Source organism: Cyprinodon variegatus, unplaced genomic scaffold (genome assembly GCF_000732505.1).
Source record: "Cyprinodon variegatus isolate N-32 unplaced genomic scaffold, C_variegatus-1.0 Scaffold453, whole genome shotgun sequence".
NCBI lineage: Eukaryota > Metazoa > Chordata > Actinopteri > Cyprinodontiformes > Cyprinodontidae > Cyprinodon > Cyprinodon variegatus.
In genome coordinates this window covers 159,984-170,056 of record NW_015150906.1, presented here as the reverse complement: position 1 = coordinate 170,056, position 10,073 = coordinate 159,984, and the positions used below count along the sequence as shown (strand labels likewise).

The window sequence follows — 10,073 nt, the reverse complement described above, 5'->3', positions numbered from 1 at the left end:
TTTTTTTTTTTTTTTCCAGTGGCCCTAATCCTCTTCTGTAACTATAGCTACAACTGAAACATAAAACAATAACAGCTTATCATAAATGTTTCTTCTTTGTGGCCGGATAAAGTCAGTTCTTTCAGCTTGGATGCTTCTGTTTATACTAAAGAGAGACATAAAGCTAGCAGTAATTACCCCTTTATAAAGTAGGCGAGCTACTTTTATGAAAACTGGCAAGTTGGTTTATAATCTATATAAAGCTTTTAGCTGGAATTACTACCTTCATATATTGATAGTAAAAAGAGAGGGAAAAGAACTGGCACATTGCACTGGCTCTGTTTTGAGCATCACATTGCTGCTGGAAACAAAAATAAATGGAAACCTGAGCAGGGACACCCTTCCTGAGGGAACAGATGAGAGTAGCATGTTGATCTGTGAATTCACAGAGTTTTTGGACAAACTCACTGACCTCAGGCAGGGCGGCCCACGGATGAAGATAATGAATCACTTGGAGCGTTCAGATCAATGAGAAGGAACCATAACTGAACGCCGCCACAGTCTGTTAACGAAAGCTTCAGTTTGGATTTTATGGACTAATCTCTTTATTTTAGTCAATTTTTATCCTTTGGAAGGTTTTCTTCATCAAGTCATAGTATGATAAAAATGTTTTATTTGCTTTAGCTGACATTCAGAATGAATCAGTAATACTCCAGTAAACTCGGGTCCGTTACAACTACCCTGGTTTTTCATTAGAAAGATGAATTCAATCTTAGTCTACTCTTTTTAGGAGATTTTTTTTATTATTTTCATATAAAAACAGTTACTATAAAGGTCAGACAATTTACAAAAGAAGTGACAAAATGAACATAGTTTCCCTAATACTGAGACCATCTGCTGTTCCTGTCAGGACTGTGAAAACAAAAGGACTCCTATCAGAACCGAGCCGAACCCGGCTTCTTAGGCCACATCGTTTTACCTGCCGACATGTCCAGCCTCTGGAGCACATTATGCAGGAATATTTGGAGGATTTATGTTGAGAGTTTTTCCTGTTTTCCTCTTTGCTGACCTGCAGGAAGTAGAGTGAATCCTGGAATCTTTTTTAAAACACAAGTTTAGCTTATATCCACACAAATGTTCCATCCCGGGTCACAACATTAATTCATCTAAATGCGCTACAGGCTCAAACTTTGAGCAAGTTTCCAGCATCAGTTGCCATGGTAATACATCCCGGAGTAGGAGCAGCTTTACGGTGAACCTTAAGTTACCTGCTGACCTTCTGATCCAGACTCAGAGCTGGACTGAATTCTCAAGAGAAACTTAAAAGATCTGGAACATTGGAGCTGATTTTGGTGGCCAAAAAAATCCTCTTTTAAAGTGAAAGCAGGTATGTCTGCAACAGAAATTGTTCAGAACAAACTAACTGAGCTGCTACATGGCTGATGAACTGCAGAGGAACGTCTGGATGCGTCTGCAGACTTCAGTCGATGAGGTTTGTCCCGGCTGTCTCTGCTCATAGTGTAGGGTTGATCCAGGGTAGAAACAGAGGTCTGCTTCACCTGAAGCAGTCCTGTTCTACAAGGAGGGGGCGGTGTTGGCCAGTCGTCGCAGTCGCCTGCAAAGAAACAGGCTGGTTCAGATTATGGCTCCTCAGATTAAATATTTTTCAGTTTGTGTCTCTGTGACAGGCTGCAGTATCAAAATTAGAAAACAACCCCTCCGATGTTGACATGATCCCAGTGCAACCCCAAACTTCAATAGACCAGCAACAGGTTAATATCTATGAATAAAGGTTTGTTCCAAAGTAATTAAAGGCAGGACGATATTTTAAATAAGGAAGTTTGATAAAAACATATTTAAAAAAAAAAAGGCTTAAAGAGTAATTTATGTTTATGCAAAAGTTCAACCAAAATTTTTAGAAATTGCAGATTTTTCAAATATTTTTCTTTTTTTCCCTGATATTTCACTTTTTTTTAGATTTAATATATAATTTTTTTCAAAAATATTTTCAGATTCTTTTTTTTTTCCATCAAGATTTTATATTTTGAAGTCTTTTTTCATGTTTATATTTTTTCAAAAAATTTTTCTGATTTTATTTTTTCAAATTTTTGGGGGGATAAATCCCCTTTAACAGTTTTTAAGTTTCTATTGGTCAGTCAATCCAGAAGGTTAAAGCGTAAATCAGTGAAATATGATTTGAAAAGACTGAAATCTTAAGAATCCGTCTTCAAACACAAATAAAAAATATTAAAATCAGAAAAAAAGAAAAGATAATTTGGGAAAAAAATACATCTGGAAAATTAAACTGGAAAAATAATGCCTAAAAAAAGGTTAACTTTAAATATATTAACTGGAATTTTGCATGCATTTTGTAAATTATTCTCAAAAACCTTTTTTTTTTGATTGAGAAGTTTTTAAAAGTTCCACTTTTGATAAATTTCCTTTTCTTAAAACATGTTTGTTGCTTTTAATAATATTGAAACACATTTCTCTTCATGTAAGGAAGATTCCAAAAAAATAAAAAAAAATAATCCACAGGATTTTGTTTTAAAGTTTGAAGACATTTTGCTTCCCATCCAGGAAGGTTTTTCAATTCAAACAGAAATAGTGTTGAGTTTGAGGCTTTATAGAGTGGAACAAAAACAAAGCCTTTTTTGGGCTTAGAAAACAGGCAAATTAAATAGTTTTTGGTCCCCTCTAGTGCTATTTCTGACGTTTTAAATTGCAAAAGCTTCCTGGATGGGAAGCAAAATGTCTTCAAACTTGTAAAAAAAGTCCAGTGGATTGTTTTTTTTTACTTTTTTAGAATGACTGACCTAGATGACCGAGAAACTTCATCAGCACATGTAGGGAAGAGGTAAAATAATCTTGTGAGATTGTTCTTCAACTGAAAGACTAAAGGTTTGGTTCACAGGGAGAAGAAGAGAAAGAGAAATTCCTCGTCATAAGCTTGTCAGTCAGAGAAACGACAGAAAGATGATCTGACCTGGTGTTTCTGTCTTGGTCTCGAATCTTCTTCTCCATTTCTGCATCTGTGAGGGTCTCCAGCAGGGGGCACCACTGGTCAGCCTCTCCTGTGTTTCTGATGGCTATCTCTATCGTGGGGAGATGGTTCTCACTGCAACAAGAGGACAGGACAGTCAGACCTGATCCGAGTTACCAGGCAGAAGCGACGTGAAAGGAGGGTCACCTGAATGCGTAGGTCCGCTGGTGCCAGCTCAGCTGACCTCGGATGCTGTAAGCGATGGTGGTGACGAACTCTCCTCCCAGACCCAGCTCAGAGCACAGCTTCAGGGCGAACGACTCCGGCGAGTTCTCCTTCTCAGACATGTCCCACTCAAACTGGTCCACCAGAGAGATGTTCCCCACATGGATGTTCAGCTGGGTGTCGGAAACAGACACAACATGAGCCGCAGGGTTCTGATAGCGAGCGCCGATCCGGTGCCGCCGGACCCACCTTGATGATGACTCTCTGGTCCGCCTGCTCCTCCAGGATGCTGTCGGTGGGATAAGACTCGATCTGCTGCCGGATGGCCGAGGCCACGGCCGGGACAAAGGTCAGAGGGTTCAGGTCCAGGTCGTCACAGAGGATCTCTGCAAACATCTCCGGAGTCATCAGCTTCTCTGAGGAAGAAACAGGAAAGGTGAGCGGAGACCCGGAGAACAGAACCAGGTCCTGGCTGTAGGTTGTCCTTACCGTTCATGTTCCAGGTGAAGGCGTCTCTCAGTTTCTGTCCGTCGATCTCCATGTCCAGTCGGATGGGAACCAGAGCCTCTGCCTGGGCTGCGTTTTCGTGGATCACTGCCGGGTCGTGATCATCAAAGCTGAGAAACATCAAGTCAACTGCGTTATTCACAGACAATGGCAAAAAGGTTTTTATTTAAGACACAATTTTTAAACCTTTTTACAGCCTAAATAGGAAATGCATCAGCAGAGGAACCAACGGACCCACAGCCCCAGCAACTACTGGTCCTGTTCTGTTTCTCCTGAGGTCACATCCGCTAACAATGACAGCAGATCTTCTGAAGTTCAACGGTTCTACACAGATTCTCCTGACGTCTTCTTGTTAAAATCTGTTTTCTAAAGCCGGGGTTTGCAGAGACGTCGCAAAAGGCTTTCTCCCGTCATCTATTCACCTTGCAGGTAGTTTGTAAGATGGGTTACCTCTGGCCGCCTGGAGAACGAGCTGGCAGCTAGTGGCTCCACTGAGCGAGGAGAATGGTTAGCCGATAATGGCCCACAATTAAAAAAATATTGTTAAATTCTTAGTTATTTCTGGGTTTTTATTTGCTGATCAGACAATTAAGATGTTTTTTGGAACGGAGGGAGAATAAGAAGCAGACAAAAGAGCGGGAAGGAGACAGAAGAAGAAGAAGAAGGAGACAGGATCCTCACCACAGAGGGAACGTCCTTTTCTTGTCGCGGCCGATTCGGTTCCTGTTGATGGAGGTGGAAGAAGGAACGGCGTCCAGGTGGTGGGAGCTGTTGGGTAAGGTAGGAACCCACTGGCTGCTGCGTTTGGCTTTCTGCTCCCTATGATAAATAAAGCAGAACGAGGATTAATCTGCTTCCTGTCAGAGAGTTACATAATAATAATAATAATAATACATTTTATTTAGCAGCGCCTTTCTTGACACTCAAGGTCACTTTACAAATAATACAAAAGACAAATAAAAAGAGATGAAAATACAAAATACAGATACAGGAACATAAAAAAAACAATCATGGATAGGGAAAAGAGCAGTGTATTCACAGATAAGCGAGCTGGAACAGATGGGTTTTGAGTCTGGCTTTGAATAAGGGGAGAGAGTCAATACTGCGGAGGTCGGGAGGAAGTGAGTTCCAGAGCTGGGGAGCAGAGCGGCTGAAGGCTCTGCTCCCCATGGTGACAAGTCGAGCTGGGGGTACAGTGAGGTGGATGGAGGAATTGAATTCTGAATTGAACTGGGAGCCAATGGAGTTGGTGAAGAACAGGGGAAACATGATGAAAGGAGGGGGTTACATTTTTTATTTTTTTAAAATAGGTTTACTACACTGCAAAAACAATCTAGAAATAGGTAAAAATGTCTTAAATTAAATGTATTTACCCTTAATTTGATGAGATGATTTGACAATTGAATTAGTTTTTACTCTTAAAATAAGATAATTTGATAATCTGCACTTGAAATATGAAAATGCAATATTTTTTCTTAACTTAAGCAGGGTTCCTACAGCATAAGGAGAGTTAAATTACAATTTTTTAAGACTTTTTAATGCCACTTGAAATAAAACTTTAAGACCAAATTCACAAGAAACGCAAGAAAAACCTGCTTGCTGCAACTTAACCCAAAGGTTTATTATAATATTAACCACTGCACTAATGTTTCAAATGTTGAAAAGCTTCCCATACAGGAAGAAAGCTAAAAACACACAAATGACAGATATATTTGAACAATTATTTAACTGAATTCACAAACTTTGTTTTAGCAGGAAACAAAAATCAGTTTTAAAGCCACAACATAACCAGTGCTAAGTCTTTTTAGCAGCTATTTTTCTTTGTATCGTTTTCTTAGTATGTTTGATTTGGTGATAAGTGGAGGCGTTGCAGAGACAAGGGTGGAACTAAACTGAGAAATACCGCCTGTTTCTCTGTAACTCCATTTGGACGCTTTGTGTTTCGTGCTTCGCATGTGCGACTCCACTGCCTTAATACCCATCGTTCTGAGCTTGAATGACAAGGAGAAAATGGAGAATTGCATGGAGAAAACTCTTGGCTGGAGACAATTTTGGTTACATTTACACTTGCTCATATTTTCCAGACAAAAAGTTAATGGTGCATCTCCCAAATGTCCCGGCCGCAACAACAACGCTTTATTGGTTCCGCTATCGGGACGGAACCAATAATGGCGAGCTGTTATTTAAAAAAAAAAAAAAAACAAAAAAACAAATTGTCAATTTTAACATTTTATTTAGATTACAAAAATAAATCGTAAGAAAAATAATCCTATTTATGATGTTTTAAAAATTAAGACCTAAGAAAGACTAATTTGAGACATTTTATTACCAATTAAGGCCTTAGTTTTATTTTGAAGAATTCAATGCCTTTTAAGACTTTTTAAGGACCCGCGGGAACCCTGTTAAGTGTCAGCTGTCTTGTTCTATTAGCAAAGTGTCTCACTTTCTTCCTTAATTAAAGATAAAATGCATTTATTTTAAGAAAAAAGACTTATTTAGATTTCAAATTTTTCCAGTGTGCAGCTTGATGCTGGAGGGAAACTTCTGAACAGCATCACAAAGAAATGTTTCCCCATAAATTTTATGTTCTGTTAATATTTTTGGTCAAAATTAGAACCTAAAAGAAAAACATTGGAGAACAAAGAGCCACTGTTGAACAATCCACAGAAATAGTTCCAATACTTCCGCCTTTGTTATTGGATCACATGTTTTAAATCAATTATGTAGTTTCTGTGCAGCATCTTTGGGTTTTTAGCTGTAAAAATTCCCATTTAGTTATAATTATTAAAAGCGAAGAGTTACTCAGAAGAACTCCACATGGAGCATGTGGATCATAATAATGTGGTCACTGACATCCCATAGCTAACATGAGCAATGCTACAGCCAACAGAGACATGGCTACCTGAGGTACGCTGGAGGCTCCGTGCTGATGGACACCGCCTTGTACTTCTCATCGTTCCCGTCAAAGATCTCCTCACACTCGGAGGCTTTAAGCAGGGTCACACTGGTGGCTGTTGGAAGAAAAACACATTGTTGATCGTAGCTGTTCGACTGTCAGACGTCGTTCAAAACAAGCCAGAAGATCTAACCCTGAACCTAAGAATCAACATTTTTAAGCGGTTTTCTTGAAACCGCAAAAGGATTAGATTTATGCTGAAGGAAAAATCACCGTGTGACGAAGCCATGATCTTCTTCCTCTCCTCCACCGAGGCCAACCTCCTCCATAACGAGGGATATCTTTTATAAAGAGAGCCTCTGAACATCCGCAGGTAGTTTCCAACCTGGACAGAAGAAAACAAAAAAATTACATGACCAAAACAACTCCAAACACAAATAACATCAAACGCACCATGAAAACAGAAACAGATCCCAGAAACCAAAACTAGTAAGAAATAATCTAAGTTTATGGGTTTTAAAATTTGACTCCCATATTTTAGTTTTAAAGAAATTATATCTGAAAGGAAACATTAACAGGGAAACAGTTAAGTCATAACATCAGGAATAATACATGAATTTTAACAAAAGGTATTTCCATGTAATAACTGTGATATTCTTTATTCCAAAAAGTAAAAAAGTATATTTTTGTGGGTCATTTTTTATATTTATATTTCCTTGTCTTTAAACAAATCATAAACATTGTTTTTGCCAGTTTTACACATGGAAACCTTATAATTTGTTCATTTAAACATGTCATTGATTTTATATATATATATATATATATATATATATATATATATATATATATATATATATATATATAAACATAATACCAGCCATAGTCTGACTATGTGTATCGAGTTATGGGAATTATTTGAGTAAAAACAGGTTTTAAGTAGCATCTCAAAACTAAGAATTTAATTCCCAGTTTAATGTCAGTTTATTTTAAGACAAACAATTGCGGTAAAAACAGCGCGAATCAACAGCATGTTGGAAACCGTGTCCTCATGTATTATCTTAAGATGTCTGGTTGATTTTCATTATGCTACTTTGGTTTAATTTAATCCAAGTTTTCAGAGACTCAGAGAAAATCCAGAGGCTCGGATGTCTTTGTTTACAGCTGCGCTAGCATGCTAACGCTAGCTAGCAGCGGGAAGGAGACCTCCGACTGGTTTTACTGAGAATTAAACTTTTATAACCAGTGACCACAGACGGACATACCTCTGATCCAACCATATAGAAGTCTCCATCTTCTTCCAGCTGGAATTTAACTGGTTTCTGACCAAATGTTTTACTCAGAGCTAGCTGCATCTTTGCTACAACGGAGCTAACAAGCTAAATCTGCTTCAGATGCGTTTAAAACCTCAAGGAAAAATAGGAAATTACAATTTTCTCAGTAAAAACGAAAATGATATGCCGCAGGGAACGTTTTTTTTTACGGAAGAGGATTAGGGCCACTGAAAAAAAAAAAAGTTAACTGATTTTTAAATTTTATTTCAGTATAGTATTGTGAAAAAAGTCAGAATTCTGAGAAAAAAATCAGAATTCTGACTATTTTTATAGTCAGAATTCAGTCAGAATTCTGACATTAAATTCAGAACTCTGAGAAAAAAGTCAGAAATCTGACTTTTTTCCCATACTAAACTAAAATAAAATTTCAAAATCAGTTACCTTTTTTTCCCCCCACTGGCCCTAATCCTGTTCCGTAGTTTTTGGCTATCTAAAATGTAAAAATTAATATTGATCAAAAAATCTTCTTGTACATTAATACATTTACTTTAATTGGTAATTTAAAGATACAGGTTAATTTATCAGGGAACTAAAAAAGTATGAACATGTCCCTGAACATGTTTGAAGTGTGGCGTTCATGAATTTGTTTTTACTATAAAACACATATATATATATATATATATATATATATATATATATATACTGTATCTTGTTGTATCATTCGAAATACAACAGAAATGTAATTTATTCAGTCATACATTATATAAAACATTTTATGTTCTCACAAGTGAATTTCTCCCTTGTGAGATCCATAAAGTTATGTTATTTTCTATTCAATGCAAGTTGTGAAGTAACTAACTTATTAAATTTGTCTAAATGTTTCCCTGCTTGTTGTTTTTACATTGTTGTAGCATTTTTTTCTCATGTTTTGTTTGAGAACATTTTTCTAGAAATATACTTGGACTGACTTTGATCAGAAATAACTGTGCTTAGTGTCGATCCAGACCATATATGAGGAAAGATGGAGCAGCAAATCAATAGCTTTCCTCATCAGTTTAGCTGCTTCTTCATAATAAAAAGGCCAAATGAATTCCCCCATCCCTGCAGATTAAAGTCTGAGCTGGGATGTGGATCATGATCAGAAAAACAGATTTTGGATACAAGCTAAAATCAGTTTCCTCTGAAGGCCAGCCAGGTTTTCCCTTTGAGATGGAGAGGACCACCATCATCCAGGGAGAGCTCAAATCTGAGTCATTTGCATTGAAAGGAATCAGTCAATGGGGGTATAAGTCTTCTTATGCAACCTGACATGTCTAGATCTATCTTGAAATCCAGGAGTTTCTCTCGGAAGAGGAATGTGTTGCACTGGAAAAACGATCTACAAATAAGTAAAAATGTCTTAAATTAAGTGTATTTACCTTTTATTTTAGTAGGTAAATGAGATGATTTGCCAATAGAATTAGTATTTTTACTCTTAAAATAAGATATTTAGTTAAAATGCACTTGAAATAAGACAATGCAATTTCGTTTTCTTATTTTAAATGGAAATTGTCTCGTTCTATTGGCAAAATCTCTCTTTTACCTTCTCAATTGAAGAACAAATTCACTTATTTTAAGGAAAAATTGCTTATCTAGGTTTTGATTTTTTTACAGTGTGGGTTGCCTCGTCTCTGACCTAATCCTATATCAACAAAGAGGGTGAAACTTTGGTTAAAGTGAACCCATATATCTGTATGTTACAATCTGAGGCTAAACCTGGGCACAGCTGTTTGATCTGGCCTGCAGGTAGGTCTATGGCAATGCAGAGCATTTCCCACTTGGAGGAACTCCATAACGAAATCAGATACAAAGAAGAGCAACAATAAAAAAAGATAAAGTATCAGTGAAAAGGAAGCACATCATGATGCGTGAAACGTTTATCAGAACCACATCTCTGTGGGATGGGCCACCTTGGTTCTGTTTCTCTTTTGTTGCCACACTGCGGCTTAACTCAGCAGCCTCCCAGGGAAGGAGAAATCCCAATGGCCTTCACTTTCACACAGAAAATTAACAGACAACCCTTGTAGATCAAATTCAATTCAGTTTATTTTTATAGCCCCAATTCACAACACATGTCATCTCAAGGCACTTTACGGTTCAACCAGATCATACAGTCAAATTGATTCAAAGTTTTCTATCTAAGGAAAACCAGTTGATTGCATCGACTCATTGA

The 10,073-nt window shown here is 37.4% G+C and overlaps 1 protein-coding gene across 1 annotated transcript; it reads right to left on the bottom strand.

Annotated features, from left to right (window-relative positions):
- Positions 1-757: 757 nt before the first annotated feature.
- LOC107093928 (SWI/SNF-related matrix-associated actin-dependent regulator of chromatin subfamily B member 1-like) lies at positions 758-7,942 on the bottom strand. The gene is made up of 9 exons (XM_015389277.1): positions 7,853-7,942; positions 6,864-6,975; positions 6,597-6,705; positions 4,376-4,513; positions 3,677-3,804; positions 3,437-3,603; positions 3,170-3,360; positions 2,966-3,097; positions 758-1,594 (listed from the first exon to the last, which is right to left on the bottom strand). The coding sequence occupies exons 1-9, from the start codon at positions 7,940-7,942 to the stop codon at positions 1,555-1,557; spliced, it is 1,107 nt and encodes a 368-aa protein (XP_015244763.1). The 3' UTR covers positions 758-1,554.
- Positions 7,943-10,073: the final 2,131 nt, after the last annotated feature.

Excerpts from the sequence above, each read along its gene's own strand:
- LOC107093928 (XM_015389277.1), bottom strand. The coding sequence starts at position 7,942 with ATGCAGCTAGCTCTGAGTAAAACATTTGGTCAGAAACCAGTTAAATTC. Across the intron at positions 6,976-7,852 it reads TCTATATGGTTGGATCAGAG|GTTGGAAACTACCTGCGGAT; the intron begins GTATGTCCGTCT and ends TCTTCTGTCCAG. Across the intron at positions 1,595-2,965 it reads GACCAAGACAGAAACACCAG|GCGACTGCGACGACTGGCCA; the intron begins GTCAGATCATCT and ends GTTTCTTTGCAG.